Here is a 27,975-nt window from a genome sequence, read left to right on the forward strand (position 1 = left end):
CTTGTAGTATAAGGATATGTAAGGGTTAATGCCAGAGACAGGGTGAGCAACCCCTCCCACAGTAAGGGTGATGATGTAACAGTCAGTTGATACTGGGATTTGGAAGAAGCTAGTGGCAGCAAGAAGGGTACTAGCTAAGGAGGCCTGAGGAGAGTGTAAATAGTGTTATGTAAGTAATAAAAGACTTATTAGTTGACCTTATCCCGACTCTGAGACTTTCTCCACATGCCTTTGCTACATTACAATGACAACAAAATGCAACTTCCCTCATCCCCAGAACACCCTCCCTAGACTAAAAGCAAAATACTGCGGATGCTGGAAATCTGAAATAAAAACAAGAAATGCTGGAACCACTCAGCAGGTCTGGCAGCATCTGTGGAAAGAGAAGCAGAGTTAACGTTTCGGGTCAGTGACCCTTCATCGGAACACCCTCCCTAGACTTTTTGTCTTGCTACTTTTCTCTGTTTTAAAAGCCTCCACAGAACATTTATTTTTGACCACTCTCTTGGTCTACTACTACTACAACTCCTCATTGTTTTTCATCTGTGAAGTACCTTCGGATATTTACAACATTAAAGGCAATATGTAAAAGGTATAAAATATTTAGTATCTTTACAGCCCTCTGGACTCAACATTGCGTTCAACAATTTCAGATCATAATCATCACTCCCAATTTTTTTGGACAGCAGTTTCTGGTAATGATTTTGTTTTTGTAATTTTCTGTTTTTCTATATCTATCTTGTGTTTCTTTACTTGTCCCATTCCCAGCCGTTTTGCCTTGCACCATTATTTCTTCCGTAATTTAACCACTTTGCCTTTCCACTGTATCACAGACATTCCCTAATTTTCTTTCCTCCCTTCCCCTGTCTCTGTACTTGCTTAAAACCTGTTACATCTATAATATTTTCCAATTCAAATGAAAGATCATTGACCTGAAACTTGGGCGGAATCTTCTAGGTCCCGCAAAGGCAGATTTGAAGACAGGACCATGAGCAAACTTGGAGATCAGGGCACTGGGCTGGCACGCTGATGTGTTCCGTCTCCAGCTGAGCTTACCAGAGGTAGGTGAACAATGACAGCGGCAGGTAGCCAATAATCACCAATTAAGGGCCTAATGAGGAGAACAGAGACGACTCTGCCAGAATCTTTCTGGGGTCAGAGCAGAATCCCGCTGAGTGCTGAGCTCGGCAACTCCGTGGAGGCAGCCTCCCGGCAGCAGATTGGGTTGCCATTGGAGCCGGGAGGCTCCATGCCCCAATAACGGGGCTATGGGTAGGAAAGGCTGCACTTGCGGCCCAAATGAATCCTCCAGAGAGATTTCCCCTCCACACCAATGGGTTTACTGGCTTTGTCCCCAATCATTATTGAAATTTTATGCACGCTTCCAAGGGCAGCTCCATTTTGAGGCACCCTCGCACTCTCCATTCTGCCTGAACAGCACCCACCTCTCCCAGTTGGACCTAGGGCCCTCTAATTGGTCTGCAGCCTCAGGACCCGCCCGCTATCTTTAATTTGACATCAGAAGCAGAGATGGCCAATTAGGAGGCCGCTTCCCAGATCGCTCTGCAGTGTGCACCCCAGACCCGTGTGGGGGTCGGGACCTGTAAATGGTCCCGACTCCTGAAAATAAGCAATCACCATAAAGGTTCCACCCGTCAACTCTGTTTCTCTCTTCACTGTTGCTACCTCACCTGATGAGTATTTTCGCATTTTCTGCTTATTTTTGAGATTTTCAGCATCTGCAGTATTTTATCTTTGTATGAAAGGTGTCAGTTCTGTTGGAAACCCATTTCCCAAGCACTGTGACACTACACTGTGCTAAATCAGCTCAATTCAAACTGATTTGAATTTCAAATTCAGTTTGGATCCCATTCCCAGTGATTCTCTACAGTTCCCAGTCATTATCATGGTTTTAGCTGAAGGCCAAATGAATAAGTGATACAGTAAAAATGAAAGGGATTATGCTGATTGGGTCAGAATACTAACTAATATGTTTGCAATTTGTGTGAAGAGCATGTGATTTAGCAGAGCATTTGACGAATACTTGCATTAAACTACATGCTTCTTACATTCATTAAATGCATCCCAGATATTACTGCCTCCTAACCGTGATACTATAAGTACACTGTAGGTGTCAAGTGAGAACAGTTTCAGTTTTACTTCCAATAATCACAAATGCACTGTGCAAAACATACACATCTGCAGACTGCTTTCAGTGGGGAAAAGCTAAACTGCCATGGAAAGCAATCGACTGAAACAAGCCAAAGGAAAACACAAGAGACATGTGTCTGAATTAAAGATACTTTCAACACAAAGAGCGAAGGCATTGTTCTGGAAGATTTTAATTACAAAAAAGAAAAACTGAAAAGGAAGGTGAAAAAAATACTGATGTGCTGCAAAATAAACAATGATCATTTAACCATTTAACATTTAGTCCAGTTAATGAAGTCCTAACTTACAAATAATTACTTTATTGATCTTTTTAAACAGTTTTATTTTCAAACAACAGAAATCCTTTAATCTGGGTTAAAAAAACATCGAAACACTGTGTCAGGGGAACACAGTATTTGAAGAATTCACATGACAATTCATCCTCAGCTTTTTTTGTTCCTACCCTTCCTTCTCCATTACATAAACAAACACAGTGACTTCTCAAATAGACTAGCTACATAGCTCTAAGCATTCAACGGAATGATGCATCCATGCATTTGCAATGTATTGTTTAGAAAATATTAAAAATTTAAGTGTGATATTTCCCTCTGATATGTGGTATCTTTTTTAAAAAACAAAAAGATTTTCATAATTGCTGGCTGAAATGTTTAAATGTAACTTTTTAGAAATAGTTGCCAATTACATCATCAATTTCTAGAAAAGCCTTTGCATTCGATAAGTTATCCATTGCCATTTTTGCCACCATCAAACATATCTTTCCCTTCCCTTTCCAAAGGGACTGTTCCCTCTGTGACACCCTGGTCCACTCATGCTCCCCTTCCGCCATGCAAGCACAGAAGATGCAACACCTGTCCTTTCACCTCCTTCTTTACCTCAGTCCAGTGCTCCAAACACTAATTCTGTGTGAGAGCTTGAATTTTTGTCCATCTTCCAATTGAATATACTGTGTTTTCTGCTCACAATACAGTCTCCTCTGCAACAGGGAGATTAAATACAGATTAGGTGACTGTTTTGCTGAACACCTCCATTCAGTCTGCACGTTACCCTGAATTTCTGCTCACCTGCCACTTTAACTCTCCATCCCGCTCTGACCGCTCTGTGCTTGGCCTCCTACACTTTTCCAATGAAGCTCAATGAACAGAATCTTATCTTTCTACTAGACACTTTACAGCCCTCTGGCCTTACCACTAATTTCAACTATTTCAGATTGTAACCACAGCTCCCATTTTCTCTGGTGCTGATAATGTAAGATGAGTGCAGCAAGACTACCGGGAATAGCGGGGCTGTGGGCTGAAGCTTGAGATGGGGATCTCTCATCAGTACATGGCTGCTTTTTTCTTCCACCACATTCCTGAGTCAAGGGAGCTTTATCTGATTTACTAGATTTTTTATGCTTCCCCCTTTCTCTGTACTACTCTGCTGTAAGCATTCACACATCTTCCGGAAACATCTTTTGTGTCTTTAATTTCTCTCATTATCACATCATCCTGTAATCACAGACCTCTCCTTTTTCCACACCTCCTTTTCCCTAGGTCTGTTCATCCTTATAGACTGTTTATCTGTAACATCTTCCAGTTATCTGAAAGGTCATCGAACTGAAGCATTTAACCCTACCTTTCTCTTTCCACAGATGCTTCCTGACCTGCTGAATGTTTCCAGAATTTTCTGGTTTTATGTCTCGTGTTTGTTGCCCCAACGATGTCTGAGTTGCAGAAGAGTAAATTGACGAGCCCATTAAATAGACAAAACACAAGTTCTGTCGCCACCCACAACCAGGTAATTACCAAATCATTAATGCAGATCTGAAGATCTGGGCTGTGAATCCAGAACTAAGATTGAAAATAACATTTTGTTGATTTTCCTTCAGATTTGAATTGGTGCATTGTCCACAAAATTTGGTTGTGTAGTGCCTGTATTTTCAGCGCTGCCTCTGATCCAAAATGGCATCCATGGCACAAGCGCATATTTCTGGTTCAGATTACATTGCCACCATTTTGCTAAGGACGTTAGTGTGGGTGCAGAGAGTCGTGACATCAGTCAACATATAACGCTGACTTGATACCAGCGGTGCCATTTTCGACCTGAACTCTCCAGCTAAAGCCGTCTCTTAACCTCTCACTGCTGCGCATGCATTCAGTAGCAGCATGGGCTCCCCACAACACTATTTAAAGGGATCATCAACTACTTTCAGGTTAATTGCTGCTTGATTTCTACTGGCTGATGCTGAGTTTGTAGAAGTGTTTGGTAGTTTCTACTACTATTTAAAGTTGCTGAAGCCTACAGTGAGTGGTGTGGCACATGGTGAAGGCCTTGGTTCTGACTTCAATGGTTCTGTGTGAAGTACTTGCTTCCAGACATGGATGCAGTATTTTATATCCTTCATGGGCTGCAGCATGTCAGGGAAGATAAGTAGAGGTGGCACAGAGAAGGACAAACTGCCCGAAGGAGGAAGAAGGGGCAACAGGCCATATCCGCCCAGGGTCTTCGATGAACAATTTTCCTACCTCAACCTCAGTGAGGAACAGTCCAACAGATGTCTCTGCTTCACCAAGGAAGTGCTTCCTGATATCTGCCACATGTTGCAGTCCAAACTGTAGGCTCAGAACATAGCAAGGAAGACATTGCCAGTGGCTGTGAAGGTGACTTTGGCCTTGAACTTCTTCACATCTGGCTCATTCCAGGCTGGAGCAGGCAATATTTCGGTAACATCTTCCAGTTTGCCGTGCACTGTTGTGTACGGGAACTCACTGTGACTCTGTATGCAAAGCGAGCTGAATACATTTCATTCTCTCTTGCCAGAGAGAAGCAGGTTGTGCGAGCATGTGACTTCACCAGGATGCTATATGTAAATTCTGAGATGGACTGTCAGCTGGAAAGTGTTCCACTCCCTCCATGTCCAGCTGGTGTGTGACCATACTCAGAGCACATCAATTCCTGAAACTCTGGCAGCTGTCATGATGCCTTCATTCTGTAGCAGTCTGAGGTACCATCAGCATTTGAGCCACAGTGACAAACCAGAGGATGGATATGGGCAACAACAGCTATCCACTGCCCACATGGCTGATTACAGGTGGGCAGCATGCATGTAATGAAAGCCATGCTGCCACAAGATTTGCAGTGCTTAAACAAGGCTTCGCCTGCCTGGATCGCTGTGGAGGAGCCTGCAATACTCACCACAGTGTGTGTCAAAATTCATCTTGGTCTGCTTCATGCTGCACAACCTTGACATTGAGGGCAAAGCTCTTGCTTTCAGATATACTGCAAACAGCTGAGGAGGAGCAGGAAGAGGAGTAGGCAACCAACTTATCCCCTTTCTGGCTGGGCTGTCCATGATCAGTTCATCCGACCAGTCATCACAACTCTAATTCCCCATTCACCAACAGTACCACACCTTACATTCTTTCTGTTACTGTATCCTCTTGGCCACAATATGGAAATGAGAGCCACAAAAAAACAAACATTCCAAACCAACTTTATGAATCAAACCATCCAATGTTCTGCACAAAAGTCAACTGATTACTCTTCCCTTAGTGCCTGCCTTGCGGGTGCTCATCTGCCCTTGTGCGCCTACCCAATGCTATCCTAGTGGCTGTGGCATAAGGTCACAGGTCATAAGATCTAGGAGCAGGAATAGGCAATTCAGCCCCTCGAGCCCGCTCCGCCATTCAATACGATCATGGCTGATTTCATCTCGGCCTCAACTCCACTTTCCTGCCCGTTCTCCATAACCCTTCAACCCATTACTAATTAAAATCTGTCTATCTCCTCCTTAAATTTACTCAATGTCCCGGCATCCACCGCACTCTGGGGTAGTGAATTCCACAGGCTCACGACCCTTTGAGAGAAGTAATTTCTCCTCATCTCTGTTCTAAATCTGCTGCCCCTTATCCTAAAACTATGACCTAGATTGCCCCACAAGAGGAAACATCCTCGCTATGTCTACTTTGTCAATCCCCTTAATCATCTTATATACCTCAATTAGATCTCCTCTCATTCTTCTAAAGATTAGAGAGTAAAGGCCTAAAGTGCTCAATCTCTCTTCATAAGACAAAGATAAGGCATGGCTGACGGAAGGCTGTTGACTTTAAGTAGGGGAGATTGCAGATGACCTTGCAGGACAATCCTGAGCAGTTTTGGCCCAAGGATGCCCAGTTTTGGATTACACCAATTCAGCATGGGCGGCAACAGTCTGAGCTGTACTGGCCGGCTGAGAGGCAACAGCATTGGCAATGACGAAGTGGCAGTGGTAGGAGGACGAATGCTGCCATTGTGAGAGTGAACAGCAGTTTCATGCTCCTCACTGCCACTGCCACCAGTTTCACCTTAGCATTCCTAACATTGTGTTGGAGGACAGATTGTATCATCACTCTTTGTTTATTGTTCCTCCACTGCCTGGTTAGGTTGCACCTCTTGGGTATTTGTCAGGAAAAAGGCACAAGGGTAAGGTTGTTCTGCAAGGAGGAGGTGTAAAGTAAGGAGTGCATGCATTTACCATTTGCAACTTGTAAATCAGAAGAGAGTTTGAGATGCAAGTAAAGTGGGATATGAGGAGAAAGATTAGGAAAGATGATACCATTAGCTTCAGTGGTTTCAGCCCTGCCGCTGGCTACGGCCTCAGCATTAAGCATCCCAATAATGTCATCACCGTCTCTTCCACGGGGGTTTGGATCTTCAAGCGTGTTGGTTCCCCTCTGGTTAGCTCCTGCAGCCCCTGGTTGTGCGCCATCTTCTCCTGCAAGAGGGAGCAAGGTGTATAGTGCAATCTGTTTGGCTGATATGGCTGTCATGTTTGAATAGCTGTCAGAGTGGGAAAGTTGTGAGATGTGGGTGTGAGGCTTGCAGCAGTGCTAAGTTTATGAGGGTGAGAGTGAAGCTACAAATGTGGGTAAGAGCTGTGATTGATAGAGATTGTTGGTAGCTGAGTGAAGGTAGGATGGTGACTTGAGCAGTGTGTGAGGCTGGTGGTTTCGTTTTAATGATATGGCATTTGAAGATGAACTCATTGAGCTTGACCACTCGTGAGAGGTAATTAACCTTCTACGGCACTGCATCCAGGTCCTCGGAGCTACACTGCTTGCATTGACCATGATAGTTATCTGCCCCTATTGCCTTTGCAATGTCTGCTATTGAGGACCTCCTGCATAGAAGACATTTCTCCTCCTCTCCACCTCCTGTACCAAGGCCTCCAGTTCTGCTTTGGAGAACTTTTGAGCATGCTCTTTCTCCCTTTGCACCATTAGTCATGCTTCTTTCTACTCAGAATGTCTTCCCAGTCACTTCTAACATCGGCTCCAACCAGAATGCACTCCCCTTTAAAGCTAGCTTTAAACGGTGCCAGCCTCGCATGGACCTGGACCCCTGATGAGATGTGTAGCCACTCAATGGTGCATTTAGCACTGGTCTGTAAGCAGCTATCATGTAAATGATTAAGCAGCACAATGTTTGCATGCTGCCTGCATCAGAAGGAATGGAGGCGCATCATGATCCCTGCACCTGTTTTCATGGGCTACCCAATTTAGCCCCCATTATATATTAGCCTGTAGTATACATGCAGAAGAAACCTGCTTCCTTTTCCTTCTTAATCCCTTGTGCTCTTTCTCTCCTTCCATTCTAGCTGCGTAGGTAGGAGAGGATTGTTTCTTGCTAGCTGATATAATGATGCGATAGTCTGGAAAGGATATACTGACTATTGAATAAGAAACATAAAGCTTGTTACACTCTAATAGCAGAAATATTATCAGCTGAAAATCTTTGCATTTGGCTGACTTCAGTTGCCATATTTTATTGAAGACTTACTTAATTAATTCCTGGGGGATTTCAAGGCAGTAATAAGCTGACCTGCAGTTCACATCACATTATATGCTCAAGCTTCACCCATCTGAAGCTCTGAATTAGATTAACGGGATGAAAATACGCATTATTTTTATTTTCTTCCCCTTCAATTTTCTCTTATCTTCCCTTAAAGGTGCTTTGTATAGTTCCAGTGCAACATCTACTCCCCAGTACCTCCCCAAGTGACCATTCTTCAGGGTTCAGCCTTGTCATTGTGTATTGGCAGGCTACTGAATCACGGCACACCTTCATCCTACTTAAACTCATCATGTCCTCACCTGATGTCCATGCGCAACACTTTCCTATATGAGTCATCATGTAATAATCAGTAGTGGGAACTCCTCTCTGTTGTGGCCCATCTATAGTTCAGTCGTGCTGCCCACCATGGAGTTGTCTGCCAACACTCAATGTCAAGGCTCAACAATGAACAAAGGCCAGTTGCCAGCATCCTACTGCTGCCCTGGCTAAGAACAGCTGACAATGCACAAACAACAATGGCATCGGTTCTGGGGAAAGGTCACACAGATCTGAAACGTCAACTCCGTCTCTGTCTCCACAGATGCTGCCTGACCTGTGGAGATTTTTTCCAGCATTTTCTATTTTGTTACAGATTTCCAGCATACGCAGTATTTTGCTTTTGTAACAATGCACAAACCTGCCATCTTTATGATGTCTGTGGCTCAGTTCACATTGCAAGCCAACTGAACCCCTGGGGAAAACAAAATGTAGATATATTAGAAAAGTAAAATACTGAAGACGTTGGAAATCTGGAATCAAAACAGGAAATGCTGGAAATACTCAGGAGATAAGGGAACATCTGTGCAGAGAGAAAAAGAGTTCATGGGAAAAGCTTTAGTCAGGAATACTGGAAGTCCATGTTTTGACTCCATAGTGTGCATCTTTGGTTTTGACAGGATCCCTGCCCAATAGTGACCCTAATTGACAGCCTGTCTCCCAGTCAGGTGAGGAATGCTGCAGGAGCAGATAGGGAGCCTACTGCTTGTGGGAGCAGGGGGGGCCATCTCTAAATCCAGGTCAGGGGTTTGTGGATGGGTAGGGGGTCCGATGGCAGGGGAGGGGAAGCCCAATGGAGGTGGAGGGATCAGATAGCGGGGAGCAGTTTAGCTTAGGGGGTGGGACGGGTGGTGTTGAAGCACGTTTGCTCCTCCTAGCCCACAAGCAATGCTATAAAGGCCTTTTCCCCGAAGCTGTCCTTGCCTCCCATGAGCTGCCAGGTTTCCCAAGGCTGGGAAACCCGGCCAGCCATGGTTAAGCCTGCAAGACCGGTTAAAAATGAGGCTCCCAACCTCATTACAATAGTTAAATTAACAATCCACCTCTTGGGAGTAGATTGGCTGCCACCCCCATCCACCCTCTTTCAAACCCAGAAGTAGGCGGTTTGAAGACAGGTTGGGGTTGGGTTTGGGATTTTTAAACTTTTACATCTCACCTGACTCCAACCCACTCCAGTGTTTCAGGTTGATGATCTTTTGTCTGATGAAAAGTCATCAACCTGGGACTTTAACTGTTTCCCTCTCCACAGATGCTGCCAGACAAGCTGTGCATTTCCAGCATTTTCTGTTTTCGTGTTAGGAAAGTAATGGTTAGATAGAAGTGAGTTTCAGACGTATCACACTAGTTTCATGGTTTACAACTTTGTGTGGATTCTTCAGTTTGATTATCATTCAGGTGTCCATTAATCAGTAAGGACTCTAAGAAGTACAGTGGTCTTGCACGTGTTCAGAAATGGCACTGCACCAAAAGAGCCACAGTATAAATTCAACCATATGCAGCATTTATTTTTCTTTCTATAGCTGGACAAAGGCCTGTGACTATTTTGCAAGTAGGAAAGAAAGGATCTAAAAATGCTGTTGCTACTTAACATAGCGTAGCAAATAAATCCATCAGTGGACAGACAATTGGATATGACAGCACTGGCTGCAAATTAATTATCGGAAAGCAAGGAGTAGGTGAAATGAACAATGAAATGACCTATATGCTCTAAATAACCTTGTCATTGATGAAAGTGTCTTTCCCCCACAAAATGGCTCACAAGGCTACATGGACATCGCCAGACAGTAGTGCTGAAAACCAAATAGATCGCATCTGTAACAACTGGACATTTAGGAGACCACTAATAGATGTAGAGTGAAAAGAGGAGCAGATGCAGCCTCAAATACTACTTACATATACATTCTTTCAGGTTTAAACATAAAGGGCGAAAAATTGGATTGCTTTCCTTTTTGGGTAATGGGCTTGCAATTAGCCCACACCCACACACATTGAGACAGGCACCACACAAACTTGATGCTGCCTCCTCCTTTGAATAATTGAGTTCAGCTGAGTGTGACCTGTGCTGCTGGCTGACTGAATACTCAAAAGGGAGCCCAGCAGCATGCATGGCTAGCATGTTTCAGCTCGCCTGCACCTCTTACAGGCAGTATGCCCCTCTTAAAGGCAGTCTGCCCCTCTTAAAGGGGAGCTGCACTCAGCACAGATGCTACTGCTGACTCAAGGAAAAATATTGCAGATGCGGGAAATCTGAAATAAAAACTGAAAGTGCTGGAAATACCCAGCAGGTCAGGCAGCATCTGTGGAGAGAGAAGCAGAGTTAACGTTTCAGGTCTGCGACCTTTCATCAGAACATATGCATATAAGGAGGACACCAAATGGAGCAACAGCCATTTCTAGGTGCTCAGATGCGGCACTGAAGGCTTTAGTCCAGGAGGTTGACAGGAGGAGAGTGGTCATATTTTCACTCAGGTCCAGAAGTCTCTCAAGGAACATCCTCAGAAGGGAATGGGAGCAGGTGGCAGGGTGCGGGGGGAGGGTTGTGACGACAATCACCTCCTGGAGTCTGGCCTCGAAGACTTGGCAGCAATGCCACAAGAAGCTCAATGATCTCATGCAGGTGATCAAGGACAGTGTATGCATCTTCACATGACATCTCCTACTAACCACAACACCAGCATCTCACACTGTTCAATGCACCACATCCCCATCACTCATCCATCAGCAGTCCCAGCAGTCAGGACTGAGGCCTAACATTCAGATGCTCCAACTTACTCTCATACACAATGATGTAAGCCTCGCAACCACCTTTCACAGCCTCTTCATACCTCCAACTATTCAGCTTTGGCAGGCACAGCACCCAAAATACATTGCAACACACTCACTGACATCCTTCCCTCTCTCTTGCAGGACAAGATGATCCATAAGCACAGGGAGCAGAGTAGAACCGGAGAGGGACAGGCACGCCTGCATCACCTGAGCCTACTGGAGGAGACTGTACTTCGCATCATGGGGTCAGACAGAGGTCATGGCCTCTAATGCCAGTGAGAACATTCAGGATGATGATATTTTCCTCCCTTATGCCCTTTGTCAAATCTCACCACACGCATATTCTGCTACCTGGCATGAAATGCATGCTGCAGATCATGAACCTCCTGCTTTCCACTCCAATCCCCTTCCCTCACCCAACTCTCTCCTACTGATTTTCTGCTTTCAGGTACCCAAGAATTGCTGCCTGGTCAGCAGCCACTGCAGGCTCATGAGGAAGGGCAAGAGCTGCACCAGACTGGCGATGAAGAAGTATCGTCACTTAATCTGACACTCAGCCACCAGCTCAGATACTGGGATCGTGCCTACTTTAGAGGCTAGTAGAGAGTTAGGATACACACGTCTTGAGTCACAGAACACGAGTGGACCACGAGCAGGACAAGGGGATAGGGCAGTTTGTTTGTCAGCTCCCTGGAGGGTGAGGTCCTAGATGAGCTCTGCTTCAGGGGATTCAGACGAGGAATTCAATGTGGTGGCCTACAGGAGAATGTTGATGAACATGCACACCGAGATGTTTGATGCATTGGCAGGCCGGACAGCCTCTTGTCACTGTCAAGGAGCATGGAGAAGTCCAGCTCCAACTTGGCACAGGGCTTTGTGCAGAGCTTTGAGTCATCCTTTCCAGCATTGAAGTGGTGGCCAACTCCATGACAGCACTTGCCAATCCACCTGTGATGCAGCATCTGGTGGCCAAGGTCTCAACTTCCATTGGAGCACAGCGGAAGACACCCAGCAACTCAATGCTGCAGTGCAAGTTCAGACTGAGGTCATGCAAACTCCAACAACAGTTCAGAAATCTGTCCTCCAACAGATTACTAAGGTTGTTGATGTACTGCCCCGGGAGAGTGGCAGTGGCTCCATGGAATATGAACCCGCTGTCTTTTCTCAAGATGTCCTCCCAGCTTTGCCACTCTGCCAGTACCCTTGCTATAGCCCATCAGCCAGCAAGCCAGCCCAGACTGCTACAACTCATGCCAAGATGGTCACAAAGCAACTGCACATTAATGGATTGGAATCCTTTGCAGGTCGTGCACCTCTCTGCATTTACATGTGGGGTCTGCAGAGCATGTGCATGCAGCCAATGGCTTCCTGCACTATTGGGAATCCCACTAACCGAGAAAAGCCACATGCCCACTCCTATTGGTTCTCTCTGGTTAAAGAGAAAATTATGAAGTTTCCTCTCCTGACATACACGACCTCCTTAACCACAAACTGGGAAATGTTGGCAATGTTGCCTGCTCCCTCATGGAAGGATCCGGTCCCGTGGAAGTCGAGAGTGATGGTGACACTAACTGCCAATAGCAGTACCATTCTCAGACTGATGTAAAAGGAGATGGAACAGTGCTGTGACCATCTCTTTGGTAAATCACAGGGGCCTCAGGCATTGCTCTTGGCTGAGGTGAAGGTAGGAGATATAGGTAGGGCCTTCTGTGGTGAGCCCTCCTCCTCCTTCCTCCTTGCAGAGCTTCCCCTCCCTGCAGGCTCAGCTGCATCTCCCTGTCGTTTTGCAGACCATGAGGGACTGCAACTACAGCCCCCATACCTGTAGCAGCCTTTCTGTATTCAGGTCGCAAACTCCTTTGACCTTCCTGTCAAGATGCAGCAACACACCTTCCAGAACCAATAAGTTATCCTAAACCCCTCCAAGAACACACCACAATACTTTCACAAACTTTTCAAAAGTAAGTGAAAAGCGCCTTACCTTTAAGTTAAATGGCTGGCCCCTTAAATAGTCTAGTGGGGAGGGCCCCTTGTGCAGCTGAACATATGTCTAGCTGTGAGTCATTAGGGGAGGGTATTAACTGGACCTGTGAGGTCCAAGTTTGCAGAACGTGCAACAAATCAGCCTGAAAGGCTGTTTGACATCACGATCTACCCACTGTCACAGCTTCTGGCGCACAGCATCACAGCATCGTCTATTGGCTCTTCGAGATGAGGTGCCGGAACTTTCCAAGAATGGCAAAGCCTCAATAGTGATCATCTTGAGAAAAGCAACAGAGTATGTTAGCAGGCTGAAGGCACAGCAACAGAAACTGAATGCAGAGTGGGAGAACCTTCAGAAATAACAGCAACAGATGAGATGCAAATTCCCTGAGCAAGAGTTGTCAAACCACCGAGATGATATATGGACTTTTGCGCCTCTATATTTGTAAAGTTCATATCTTTATCCATGTGTAAATAATTTTGCTGTTATCCAATGTTATATATTTTCACTATTAGCACACTAGACTTATCTTTGGAAAGAAGGGGGATGTTGTGTGATTGTTTTTAAGAGTGATGGCCCTTTAAGATCTTAGTATGCTAATGAGCTAAGTACCAGGATGTAGAGTCATCGAGTTATACAGCACAGAAACAGCACCTTCGGCCCATCATGTCCGTGCCAGCCATCAAGCACCTATCTATTCGAATTCCATTTTCCAGCACTTGGCCTATATCCTTGTATGCTATAGTGTTTCAAGTGCTCATCTAAGTACTTCTTAAATGTTGTGAGGGTTCCTGTCTCTACCACCCCTTCAGGCAGTGTGTTCCAGGTTCCAACCACCCTCTGAGTGAAAACATTTTTCCTCAAATCCCCTCTAAACTTCCTGCCCCTTACCTTAAATCTATGCCCCCGATTATTGACCCCTCTGATAAGGGAAAAAGTTTCTTCCTATCTATCCTATCAATGCCCCTCATAATTTTGTATACCTCAATCAGGTTCCCCATCAGCCTTCTCTGCTCTAAGCAAAATAATCCTAGCATATCCAGTCTTTCTTCATAGCTGAAATGCTCCAGCCCAGGCAACATCCTGGTGAATCTCCTCTGCACCCTCTCCAGTGCAATCATATCCTTCCTATAGTGTGGCGACCAGAACTGTACACAGTACTCCAGCTGTGGCCTAACTAGCATTTTATACAGCTCCATCATAACCTCCCTGCTCTTATATTCTGTACCTCGGCTAATAAAGGCCCCGCCACAAGTTGAGGCCCTTAAGGGGCAATTAATTCCCAATTAAGGGCCTCTTCCCACTATTGGTGGCATTAACCCAGCGGAGCGTTGGCCTGTTGCCACACGGGCACATGGGGAGCACAGCATGCAAACCTGTGCGGATTGCCTGCCGGCTCCAGGGGGGTGGGGGTGGGTGTTCCTCGTTCAAAGGCAGTCATTGCCTGATTGAGGGACCCGGCATCAGGAAAGAGGGGGGCCTGCTGAGAGACACCCCTCCCTTGCTACCGACTCCCCTACACTACTCCTCAGTCATCCCCACCCTGCATCATCACTTAACTGTGTTTGGGATCCAGCGCCGACCCAGGCCTTGGGTGGGTGTCTTTCGTGCAACAGCCACTGCCTCCCTGGTGGCGTTGCTGGGCAAAAGAGCCGCCGGCTTCTGATTTGCCAGTAGCTCTTGGCAAGAGGGACTTCACCCCTGGGGTCCTAATTCCACAAAAGGCCTGACCGTGATGTCTCAACTGCTCGATTGGCATACAATTCCAGAGGGCCTTCCCGGAGGAGGCAGTGCAGGTCTCTTGCCAACTGTGCAGCCAGTGGCCAAGACCCCGTTGCCTCCATAAAATTCCCCCATAACATGGAGCTGATTCAAGATAGAAAGCTAGTTTTCAAATTACCCTTGCCAATAAAACTTGAAAAACCTACAAGAGACAGACGAAGCAACACTCGAACAAACTTGACAACAAATAACAAAGGCAGTGTCAAGAAAGAGAAATCACAAAGAGTGGATCTCAAAAAAAACATTGAAAAAACTGAAAATAAAAGAGAAAAAAATGCCGCCTTAAATAATAGTTGAACAAGAGCAGTTAAAGCAGAAACACATTAGTATTCAAAGGGTGACAAAGAAATGGAAAGAAGCAAAAGACATGATCAGAGAACGCTCTTTGAAAATCTAGCCAAACAATCAGAAGATAAAGTGAAACAAGGAAACATGAAAGAACTGTGCAATCTTACAAGGAAGCTTGCAGGGATACGTCAAACAGTAGACCAGTCAGCGAAGAACAAAGTGACACAGCACGAATATAACAAAATGATCAGCTCAAAAAATGGACAGAGCATTTCAAGCAACTGCCAATTTGATCTAATGTAATCAATCCCCAGACATACAACCAGCAGAAATCTCTTTCCAGGTAGACATAAACAAAACTAGCAGAGGAGAAACCAAGGAGGCCATAAAGAAACAGAAGAGTGGGAAAGAAACAGCTTGAATTTATGTATCACCTTTCCCAACCTCAAGATTTCCCAAAGCACTTTACAGCAAATTAACTACTTTTGAAGGGCAGTCACTGTTGTAATGTAGAAAACACAGTAGCCAATTTTCACACAGCAAGGTCTCAGGTACAGCAATAAAATAAATGGCCAAGTCATCTATTTTCAGTGTTAGTTGAAGGATAAATGTTGACTCGGACACCAGGAGAATTCCTTTGCTTCCCTTCAAATAGTAAAATGAAATCTTTGACATCCACGTTGGATTAACATCTCATCCGAAATTCGACACCTCAGGTCTCTGGAGTGGGGCTTGAACTCACAATCTTGATTTAGAGACAAGAATGCCACTGCTAAACCACAGCTGACATCTACCAAGCCCAGATGGTATACCACCAGAAGTCATTAAAGGAGACTTGGCAACATCTCGTGAAATACTGCTCCAACTTTTCACGAAGATATGGGAGACAGAAGAAATACCTGAAGACTGGAAACATGTCTACATCATAATATTACCAAATAAAGGTGAGCTCAGAAATTGCAAGACATTACATTGTTTTCTGAACCAGGGAAAGTTTTTAAACATAATTGCCTTTGAAAAACCGAAGCCAACATTGGACAAATGGCTAGGAGACGAACAGGTTACTTTTTACAAATCTTGCAATGCACATAATGTGTCATAATGGAACAATCAATTGAATGGAACTCCTCTCTGCTTCATGATCATAGATTTTGAAAAGGCATTTGATAGCATACATCAAAATATTTTGGGAATACTGGAGCCATAAATTAGCTAGGCCCAAAAAAACATACCAAAACACATCATGCAGCATAATACACAATGGAACCTTCACAGAACCCTTTGAAGGGGAAACTGGAGTATGACAGGGATGCTTGTTGTCACCTTTGTTGTTTGTCTGAGTGATAGACTGGATACGGTGAAGGACAAAGCCTTGTCATACAGTGATATAGCCAGTTGGACGATTTAGACTTTGCCCAAGTTGGGGGCTGGTGTTGGGGAAGTGCAGCAATTGCACTCGGGGAAGCCCAGGGCAAACGAGACCCAATATTTCCTTGTAGAGCCCAAAGCAGCATTCCTGCTTCTCTTGGACCACAAGGAAAGCGGAAATAAATTTTTAAGACCTACCGGACTAGCTCATTCTGGCCCACAAGTCATCTCCAGGCAGGTTTGGCCTGACAGCAAGGCTGTCACTACTCCCCTGCCTAGGCCTCGGCCTAAAATTGCAGATCAAGTTCTGATGACAACTTTGGACCCCTCTGCATATTTAGAGGTATATAAAGGAGAACCTGCTGCCTTCCTGTAGGTATCCTGCTCACCTGTTCAAAAGAGCAGGTTAATATCGGGACTCTGCAGGAGGCAACAGGATGACAGCCTAGTATGTTGCTGCCCTTACACCCCTTACCTGGTTTTTGCCTGGTTTTATCTCAAAAGACCAAAGGGGGAATTTTAACCACAAAATACAGTTGGTTTGGCTCAGATGGGGGTTTAAAATCCTGAAAATCAGAATCCTGACATCAACCTGCCTCCAACCCACCCACTTCCAGCTTTAAGGAAGTGGGATGGTGGGCGGGTGCTCAATCCGCTCCAAAGAGGCAGGTTGGCATTTTAATTACTGTAATGCGATTGTTATTTAACTTTTCAAATTTAACTGTGGATGGCTGGTTTCCTGAGCCTCAAGAAACCCAACAACTACATCTCGACGAGGGCTGTCAAATCCAGGAGCTAAGTACTTTACACCTACTTGCTGAATCCAGCATGCCTGCCTGGGCAACCACCCACAATCAGGAGGCCCCCCTGTTCTCCCTCACCATCCACCAAGGCTTCCAATTTACACCCTGCCTGAAGCCTCTGACCTCTCTCCTTCCAAGGCCTCCTACCTGTCCACTCCTGAGGCCTCCTATGTGTCCCCTCCTGAGGCCTCCAACCTCCCCCACCACCGCCTAGGATCAGCAGTGGGATTGGTCCCCACTCGCCGAGGTCGACCTCCTCCCACCACCACTGAGATCGACCTCCCCACCCCAATCACTCATTTTCCCTCAACTTCTAGCTGTCCCGTGCTTTACTGAGCACCCCGCTACAGGGCGGGTCAGTAAGTTAAACTCCAGGCCTATATTTTACATTTTTAATACTAATGTCAAATCAGTGCTTTTGTACAGAGCAGAATCATGGAGAGAAATGAAAACTGTGACAAACAAGTTACAGACATTTGGCAATAAATGCCTAATCTTGGGGATCCGCTGGCCAAAGACCATCAAGAATAAGTAACTATGGGGAAAAATGGGCAGGAGGTAACAGAGTTGCAAATAAAATGGAGAAACTTGGGTTGGATTGAGAATACTCTCTTCCCTCTAACCTGTGGCTGTCATTGAAATGTAATCCCCAAGAAAAAGGAAGACCAGGCAGACCACAAATCAGTTAGCCTAGAACGGTGGGTGCCCACATGGAAAGAGTAGACTATACATGGGATCAGTTGGAAGTGTTTGCTCAAAACAGAGTTCAACAGTGAGAAACAGTAGAAGACCTATATTCCACATGGAGTGATAAGGCTGAATGATGATGATGATCTGAGCATGTCATAATTAAGAAAATGTGTAACAACTCCTAAAGCTCTGTCTTTGGGGCTTATCAAATTTTAAAGTTGCAAAAAACATTAAAGCACCATTATCACATTGATTGTTCCTCCTTCTTTATATATTTTTCATCTGTCTTCCTTCCCTGGAGATATTCCAAAGATGCTGTTTACTCTCTAATACATTACTCAGGTAGTCAGTAGACATATGTGAGACCAATCAGTGATTGTAACAAACTATTTGACTATTGGGGGCAGCATATTCACGATTATCTGCAGATGTCACCATCCGCACATATACAAGTAGAAGTCTGGATAGCCATCAGGAGTGGGAACCCTGCCTAATTTTTCCCTCTCTTCTTTCTAGATGTACAAGGCCATATGGAGCACCCTTAACATTACTGTTGCTGAAATCAGTTACTTCAGAACAGATTTGGGTTGATCCTGGCATCTCCTCGATCTGCATGTGGGGCACTTACTCAGCCAAGTGAGTTTTCTTTAAGATTACCTGATTTAATCGACCGAACAACCTCGGGGTAAGTTTTTGGCTTTGTTGCATAGGCAATATCAATGTAATAAAAATCAAATGGGTTTTATAACAGGTGGGTGATCTGTTCTTGGAAAACAAGTGCAACAAGGTCCAAATTCACCCCTATATTCTTACAGCTAAAAGTTAAAACATCCCAAGGATAATTGAGAGCAATAGCCTTTATACCAGGTTATTCATCAATGAAGAGCTGCCTTGTATCTTGCTTTCAATGAGATAGTAAACATTCTCTTAGCAACAGCAATCTAAGGTAGAAAGAAAAAAATGCTGGAAACAAATCTTTTTTTCTCAAGATCAATTTCGTAAGCAATGCGCCATTGATCGTCCAGCAATAGCAAATGTTTGTAACAACCAAAGTGTATTAAAACTCATTGATGGGAGGAATTTTTATTCAAGGTAAAAGTAGCCATCCTACTCTAAAAGGTTGCTTTTGTGTTTAACTCTCAGATATATTTTACATAGAATGTTCTGAATGGCTTCATTGATTTCTTTTTGGCCTTATAATGCAACAAATATTATTTTGAAATCAAGGTCAGAATCCTACATGCATTGAAGTGCTGTCCTTACCTTTACATCATTAACATTCATCCTTGTTCTTTCTTTCCCGACAAATATGTCATCAACATCCACCAGAATGTACCTTTCCAAGGAGAGTGACAATTTCTTCCCTGAAAGGAAACTGATTGCATCCACAAAGATAAGTTTGTGCAGCCAAAAGTTCAGGTTGTTGCCGAAGAGGACTCGCTGAATGCCGTCGTGTAGCCCCAGATCCTGAACCACGGTAGCGTGCAGAATCTCGTCAGCAATCTGATGCGGAATGTTTTCAGTGGATCTTGGTTTGGCTAGTAACACAGGCTCATAGGTGGAGTGATTGGACTTGAACACAGTCCAGTCCTCTCCTGGCAGTGGGCCTCTCTCAATTTCTTTAGCTTTGGTGATATGCAGCAAAGGAGAGCGTGGGTTGATACAGCAATCCTTGAGGGCAAGGTTGGTGTGAAGGTTCAATGGAAAACCCTTCAACTGTGTGCTCAGTAAACTATTCTCATTAGCTTTGTGAAATGCTATAATGCCAACATTGTACTCCATACAGTATTTATCTAGCAGCTCTCTATTCCAGGAGTCCATATTCACATACTTTAAAATATTTTCATATATAACAAGTGCATATCTTCCCCGGTCCTTGTTTGTAAGGGCTGGCATGTCCCCTTTGCCAGGGGCAATTTCAGTGTGGTGTTTAAAATGGCTTGACTCTAAAATTGCCACAATCTCCTGTCCCAGCTGTGAATATTGACTCTCGACAAATACCAGAACTTTAGGGTCTGTTCTAGATGTGTCAATAGGCTTTGCAGTCTTCATTTCAAACAATCTGTAAGGTAGAATTTTGGGATCTCCACAATCTTGTTCTGGAGTTGGCTTAGAAAGTTCCAGCTCTTGCTTGTAGCCAGTATATAGGTAATAAGCTGATATAATAACACTCACCATGCAAAAGGCGGCCAATAAGATCACCATCCTTCGCAAATGCCTACGAAACTTAATGAAAAAATTCATGTTTTGTTTTGTCACCTTTTCCTGTCTTTGTTCCCTTCTATGATTCGACAGTGAACAGAATACAAACAACTTCTGCCAGTATGCCACCGCAACTCATGTAACCATTGCAGAAACAATTACTGTCGTTCTTCATCAAAGCTGACAGGATGAAGCAGTTGGCTCAACTCTCTTCTGGGTTTCTGTAGCCGATTACACAAAGGATCATTGATCATTTTTACCTGAATCTGAACATTGTTCCATTTTCGTTTGAAGTGGTACCAAACCTGGGCAGAACTACCTTCACGGCTGAAAATGTCTGCCAGAAGTTCCCATTAGACTGATCTAATCTGCAGAAAAAGTATAAAAAAATAGTTAGACAGAACAAGCTGCTTTAATAAAGCACCAGTATTCCACTTTCTGCCCCGCACAGGCCAATTAAGAGCCATCAAAAGCATATTAAACATACTTATTCTTCCCACAGTGTGCCAAAGGGATTATTCTTAATGGCAATTTAACTTTGCATACAGTGCTTGACCACCTGTTTTCTGGAAATCATGCAATTAAAGTGTTTTATTTAAAAAGGAAGGAAAGGAACATTGCCCTTTTTGATGGTGAAAGCATTTCCATTAGAGTGTATCCCTTCCAAATTGTCTGGCTGGATAATACATTTCAATGTTTCATTAATATTTATCAACAGCAGAATTTTCTGATAAATATAAAAAATAATAAATGTATGTGTATATATCAACTTCTCCCAACATTAAGCATAGACTTAAGTACCAGCACTTTTTAGATATGAATAGGATAAAAAAAATACAGTGCATCAAGTTACAACAGAAAGTGCGATATTAGTTCACTCATTAGTGTTCAAGAATTTAGTTGATTTTGCTTATGCCTAAGAAGGTTCTGGCACATATAGCTTCTCCTTGTCTGCTGTTAAGTTGCCAATGGGGCTTCAGTCAGCTAAGGAGGACTGCCAATGGGAGATGGATGAAGGAAGCTAACATTGGGAAATATATCAGGCGAAAAGTCTGACATTAGGACTGGGATTAATAAGGATGCTGTGACCACGTTTGTCACATCCCTCTTAAATCCACCAATGCTTATTTTTCAAGAATAACCAATAGATGTGCTGATCTTGCCCTTCTTTTGAACGACAACCCCTCCCTCAAACACCATAGGAATTTAGCTCCTACTTTTTGTGTTTTTTTCCCCTGTGTACACCAATATTTGTTTTATAGTTGTCATGCTAGGCCCACCTGCCAAGAATGGGGCACATTAATTTTGTCATGAAAATTGATTTTTAACTGTTGTTGGAGTGAGGAAATGACTTGTTAAACAGATCAGCCGTGGCTGGAAAACAAAATTTACATACTAACAGACATAGAAGGTGAGGAAGCGTATTCCAGGGCCTGTTGAGGGGGATACAATCCACAAGGGCCAGGACTGGTTAGACCAACTGGTCACATGACTAACTGGCTGCTCCAGGATTTTTTTTTTGAACAGGCCAAAGAGATTTTGAATTCAGGAAAGACTGTTTGCTCCTGGACTGAGAGGATCTCTCCTGTTTGCTCCCATCTCTTACTCACAAGCCTCTGAAGACACATGAACCCCAAGAGAGAAAAGTCTCCTTCAGCGAACAAGGTTCAAGAAGAATACTGGGACCCAACAAAAAGCAAGATCTACCTACAATCAAGGACTCTACAGTGAGCTTGAAGAACTGTAACAAAAACTCTTCAGATATTACCTCAAACTCTTCCACTTTATTTTTCTTCTGTTTTTTTCTTTCTCTATTTGTATGTGTGTATCATGCATGCATGCTAGCGTGGGCATGTCGTGTATCCTGAGGCATTAACCAAATTAGAGTTTAAGTTCAAGTTTCATCAGTTTCAACGTTTCTACTTTAAACCTGAGAAAACCTGTTTGTGCTGGTTTCTTTGCCTTATAATTGAAAAGAGGTGAACAAGGATTCACCAAGGGGGAACTAAAAACACAGTGGCCGGAATTTTACAGTCGGCGGACGGGAGCTGGACTCCAACGTAAATGTTGGTGACGAATCCACTTCCGCCCAGCCTGGGGATCCATCCCGTATTTTACGGATCCCCAGGCTTTAATTGGTTCGAGGCGGGACTTCCACCCACTTGAAGGAGGAGGTCCCGCCTCAGTGAGCTGCCGGCCAATCAGCGGGCCGGCAGCTCTTAGTCTCAGCAGCGCCACCGGGAGCGGTGGCCACTGCTGGGACTGCAGCCCAGCCGACGCCATGGACCCGAGAGAGTGGGTAAGTTTCGGTTGCTTCACCAGGGGGATCGGTCGTTTGGGGGGAGTGGGCGTCTTGGATCCGGGGGGTGGGTTGGGAGTGGAGGGCGGCACTCAATCGGGCACTCTGTGCCCGACTGCCATGCCCCGGCCCCCTCCCCCCGGGGCGCGGAAAGGCCGGCAACTATCGCGGGGTGTCCTTTCATGTCCCCGGCACACCCGCTTGCCATGGGTAAAATAAACATGGAGGCGGGCGAGGGCCCTTAAGTGACCGTTAAGTGGCCACTTAAGGGTCTTGATTGGCCTCGGGCAGGCGGGCTGTTTCCCACTCCCCCCCCCCACCTGACCGCTGTAAACTTGTTCGGAGGCGGTATCGGGGCGGGTAGGCTTCCCAGAGCCTGCCACTCAATTTTATGCCGCCCCCACACCACCATCAGACCCGCTGGGGCGGCGTAAAATTCCAGCCGTGTGTTTAGAAATAAAATCCTGTTACAGTAAGACCAGGTGAAGGCTGAGAGGGACCCCTAGACACCTTTCTCACCTGGCTGTAACATAGTACAGGTCTTTATCATGGCCTACATAGTTATTACTTAATGAGTAGACTTTTATTTTTTTTGGGGTGGGGGTGGGATTGCTGTTTTGGAATTGCTATTTAGTTCACGCACATTTAGGCTGTGAGTAAAACTGATATTGAAGAAAATATTTCCCAACATTAGCTTTCTTCATGCAACGCATCTCCTATTGACAGTCCTCCTTACCTGACTGAAGCCCCATTAGCGACAACAGACAAGTCATCTCTTTATATGAAGATATTGGGTATATATAGAAGATATAAGTGCCAGAACCTTATGAGGCATAAACAAAACCAACGAAATCCTTGAACACTAATGAATGAACTTGTATCACGCTTATACTTGCAAATGCCTACCTTTCAACACCTATCTTTCAATACCATTAAGGTCCAAGACAAAAAATAGGTCACAAAGTTTAGAAAGTAAGCTGCACCAGTTTCTAATGACGTGGTGCATTGATCAGATGATAAGCTATGCGTTTTATGTGACCTCCATGGGAAATACACTTTTGAGAATGTGTTTCTTTGTCATTTGATTTATGATTTGTGAAAATTATTTACATTTTCTTTGCACAGAAGGTACAGAAGACATGAAATTGCCAAAAGCACCAACACTGAAAGTGATCTCAATGTGGCTCCCATTTAAAGGATGAGCAGAATCCACAATTCAGATTTCTACAAAATATAGGAGGTTTATGCAGCATTGTAACTAGATTATCATGGACTGAGGCACCAGCTGTCTGCCCCATCTCTAAATTTCCATCAGAGTTTTCAGTAAACTACAAATACTTCCACACCCTGAATAAAGCCTTGGCTTACTTTATATTGTATAATGCAGCACATACAAGTGGCTGCTTTAGAAACAGTTTTCCCATCGTACTTGAAAAAAATAGCATTCAGCTGACTTGGACAACTAAGCTAAATATTTCTCCTGATAATTATTTAACAGCTATCTGCTACTTCTATTCATTTCTGTCATCAAGCACCAAATTCAATAGTCTTCTTCCAAATAAATTTAAGTTAGAGGGAAACAGACACATTAAGGAAGGCCAGACCAGATATAGTAACAGTTCAAAAACTATTAAACCCATGTAATAAATCACTATGTCATTCCAGTTCATTCAGGAATCACTGGGTAAAATTTCCTCTGTGAGCCCTGTGTAACAAAACCATAAAACCAATTATAAAGTCCTGGATTATGATACTGTTAAACATCAGCACTGATTCTGCGATTGAGCGATCCCAGTAAAGAGTGCTTCCTGGCTGGGAAATACTGGGCTGATAATTTCTTCACCACCTTTCCCTGTGTGCACCTCTCCACACTGGGAGCCCTCAATCACAGAATTGGCCTGATAAGAAAGAAAGTGAATCTTCAGCAGAGACCTGGAGTTGGCACTCAACAAACAGGATGTGCAGTGTTTTGTCAGAATTAGCACCGTCTTCAAGAATAAATGTCCAGGAAAAGTTGTTAATTGGGAAGGGGAAATGGTGTTTCTATACCTATTTAAAATAACTGCACTGCAAGTTCTAATTGCTAACTAAATGAACTGTATTTCCTAATCACAAGTGCCATATTCTTACTTGTCGACTTTGTGTGATCAGTTATATATTTTTTAAAATTTGAAATGATTTGCACATTGGTCTGGATTAGAGGTCAGTCAAGGACAGATGTGGCTGTTGGCTTCATGTACTGGCCCAGTTCTAAGATGGTAGGCCTTTTGGGAACAAACTGTGATCTTTGGCTTATATAGATTTTTAAAAAAAATAATTATTTATAAAAAAAATTGCATCTGCACTTTGTTTCACAAATAGCAGTGGAATAATTACATTAGACAGTTTACATTTAATAATTTGACAGGATGGATTCTTCAAATTAACTTGGAAAACTTTTTCAAAAGCTGTTTTAATATTACTTGGAAGTACATGCTCCTTTAATACCACCTTCCTTCTTAGTCAACACATCAAGATTCAAGGGTCTGTTGCAAGTATACTACTGAAGTAGACCAAATTCTACTGCCAGTGATATCAAAATGTACTAATAGCTGATGTAAGTATGAAGCACACAGTATTCTGTGGATCCCTGAAGAAATAAAAGAGAAAGCTGCAATGGCTATTACGGGTGACTCACTGTATTATAGAGTTGATGAATTAACCCTTCACTCATGTTTAACACACCCTCGATCCTGCAGAAACTACAGGGTCATATTCTCTTTCAGCACTAGAGGGCAACTGTTCCTAATGTTAGACCAAGTTCAATGAAGAAAATGTTTGTAACCACAACAGAGAGATGCCCTTTAAACCTCTAGAAATGACTGCGAAATAAAATAAAATATCAAGCTCTAAAATCAGTGTAGCTTTACTGAAACATTGGCCTACAGATTTGTAAAGACTCCTTTTGCTGATAACTGATGAGGTGTTGCACTATGGTCATCCAGTTCACTGGCAATACTGGCTTTAATTCTTTGAGATAATGCTGCTTGTATGCTTTATTTTATTAACATTTTCTATGTTCAACACAAGCTGCTTGAAAAATTGTTGAAACAATCGGCAAATCAGGCCACAGAATAATACGAATAAGCAATGCTTAATAATTCGAATGGACAGTTATAGTTAATTTGCATTGGCATAAAAGTAACTATTTATATAATTAATAAACAGTGTCAAGGTCACTTTATACATATTATACAAATATTCATATTTTTTCCTAAATAGTTAACCCTTACCTAAATGCTTAAGCATTCATTGAATCTCTTGAAACGACCAGACAGAAAGACATATTTATATTGCACCTTATCACATCTCTTACTTTGAAATGCAGTTACTATTGTTATGTAAACAAAACACAACTGCCAATTTGCACATAGCAAAGTCCTGTAAACAGCAAATGAAGTAAGTGATCATATAATCTGTTTCAATGCTGTTGGCTGGGAATGAATGTTGGCTAGGACCAATATTCCTACTAAACTGTGCGCATGCGCAGTCACACAGCAGCTGAGAAGGTACCATGCACCAGCCTAGAAGGTACTGTGCATGCCTTGTTCTGTGCTAAATGCCGCACCTGTGTGGCCTCACAAAACAATTGAAAGGTACCACGCACTGAATAAACTGGCTGCACACAAGATTAATGGAAACTTGGCCAGGATTCTGTGGAAAGTTATTTTTTTCTGAATAGGAGCATTGGATGTTTTATGTTTACCTGAATAGGCAGACGGGGCCTCGGGTTAATGTCTCATTGAAAGATGACACCTCTGACAATGCACAATTCCCTCAGTATTCCACTGAAATGTCAGTCCAGATTAGACTTTCGGATCCAGGAGTGGGGCTTAAACCCACAACCTTCTGACTCTGACTTTCACCAACTGAACCAAGTATTTAACTTTGAATACTGGAGCTACACACCCCTTGATAGCTTTGTATTTTCATCAAACATTACTTCCTATTCTACTATTGGGTATTTTGTTATAGTTTCCAATTCAGCTTTACTGGGCTGAATTTTGCAGGCTCTCCGATGTCATGGGTCATGGCTCGGTGGGGGGGGGGGCCGGAAACTTCTTAATGGAGAGGCCCGCCACGACCCCTGACTCCAGGAAGGCTTCGCACACATTTTACCAGCAGCGGCGAGGCCTCAGTGCAGCCCCCCGCCGCACGGCAGCGGAGCCTTCATTTGCGTATTATAATGATGCAAATAAATGTTAAATAACTTACTTGGACCGGGCGGCCATCCCACGGCAATATTCCGGCCAGTGGCCGGAGGTCCCATTCTATCAGATTCCCGTATGGGGAATTGAGTCGAGACACTGGTGGGGAGGTGGGAGGAGGAAGGAGTGTAATTCTCAGGGCGGGGTGGGGGGGGAGCAGGAAGAACTATTGTTATTGGTTGTGGGGATGATGGGAAGGGGTTGAGGGTCAAAGGTGCTGAAGTCAGGGGGGGAAGTTCAGAATATCAAAAGGCGTTTTTTGGGGAATATGTCAAATTATCAAATGAAGACTCAGTGTGGAGGAAGGAGTGGGAGAGGGGAATTATAAGTAAAATTAAAAGTATTCTGCAATTTTCTTTGAAACGGGACTTTTAAAAATTTAAATGAGATTGAAGGGCCTGAAGCCCTTCAAAAATGGTGTTGGTGCCTACGCGGTGGCGCCAGACGCCGTTGCCGGGGACGGAGTAGCCGCCTCCTCTATGTCATCGGGGGCGGCAGCTCAGTTCCCTCCATTTAAATGAGCCCCCGCACGAAATATCGTGGGGGCTCAGCAATGGTGCATCCGTGTGGGAAGAACACCGACACGGTCATAAAATTCAGCCCACCATGTTTTTCTAAATGTAATGTACAAAAAGTCATTTCTGCTCTTATGGAGGAACTATGTTAACTGATCTAGTTTGGGAGAGGTGCAGAGGACATTTCACATCAAAAGGTTAATATTCTTCTACTTTGTAGCTTACAGTGCCCATCAAACAGCCCACAAAGCCACTGTAAGAAACTGCAGGGTGTCTGTATTTTCATTGTTAATAACAGCTAAAGAGCCCTACCAATACTAACATATACTTTACTGAAGCTGCATTGAGGCCAACTTTAATGCAATTCTCATGCAAGTACATCCCCCACTTGTAATTTATGTGAAAGTCTGATTCCAATGCATGTTTTTTGCTCTCTGGTTTCATCTATTGAAATATAATAGGGTCTTTCTGTAGAAGGGAATTTTTTTATTGACAAAGACTCTTAAATAATATCCTGAAAAATGCTTGTAAAAATATTTAATGTCTGAAATTCCTTTCTCCACTATTTTAGCGCAGGCATTAACCCATTTTAAATAAATAGGTTAACAACTATGCTGAAAAAGCCATTTGAGATAAACAAGTTCAAAGATCCCACATTGTAATTTCAGGGTCTTAATATTTCAGTAATGAGAGCGGTGAAGGATGGTATGCTAAGCTTACTGTTCGCAATAGA

General features: G+C 43.8%; 1 protein-coding gene across 8 annotated transcripts in view; it reads right to left on the reverse strand.

Moving 5' to 3' along the window:
* Positions 1-27,975, reverse strand: part of ndst3 (N-deacetylase/N-sulfotransferase (heparan glucosaminyl) 3) — a 949,017-nt gene that overhangs the window by 234,551 nt on the left and 686,491 nt on the right. For all 8 annotated transcript variants that reach the window (XM_068039449.1, XM_068039470.1, XM_068039439.1 and 5 more), the window contains one exon: positions 19,243-20,549. In XM_068039449.1, coding sequence (XP_067895550.1) covers positions 19,243-20,223 — 981 coding nt within the window. In that variant the 5' untranslated portion in view covers positions 20,224-20,549. The remainder of the gene's footprint in view (positions 1-19,242; positions 20,550-27,975) is intronic.

Source organism: Heterodontus francisci, chromosome 1, assembly GCF_036365525.1.
Source record: "Heterodontus francisci isolate sHetFra1 chromosome 1, sHetFra1.hap1, whole genome shotgun sequence".
Taxonomy (NCBI): domain Eukaryota; kingdom Metazoa; phylum Chordata; class Chondrichthyes; order Heterodontiformes; family Heterodontidae; genus Heterodontus; species Heterodontus francisci.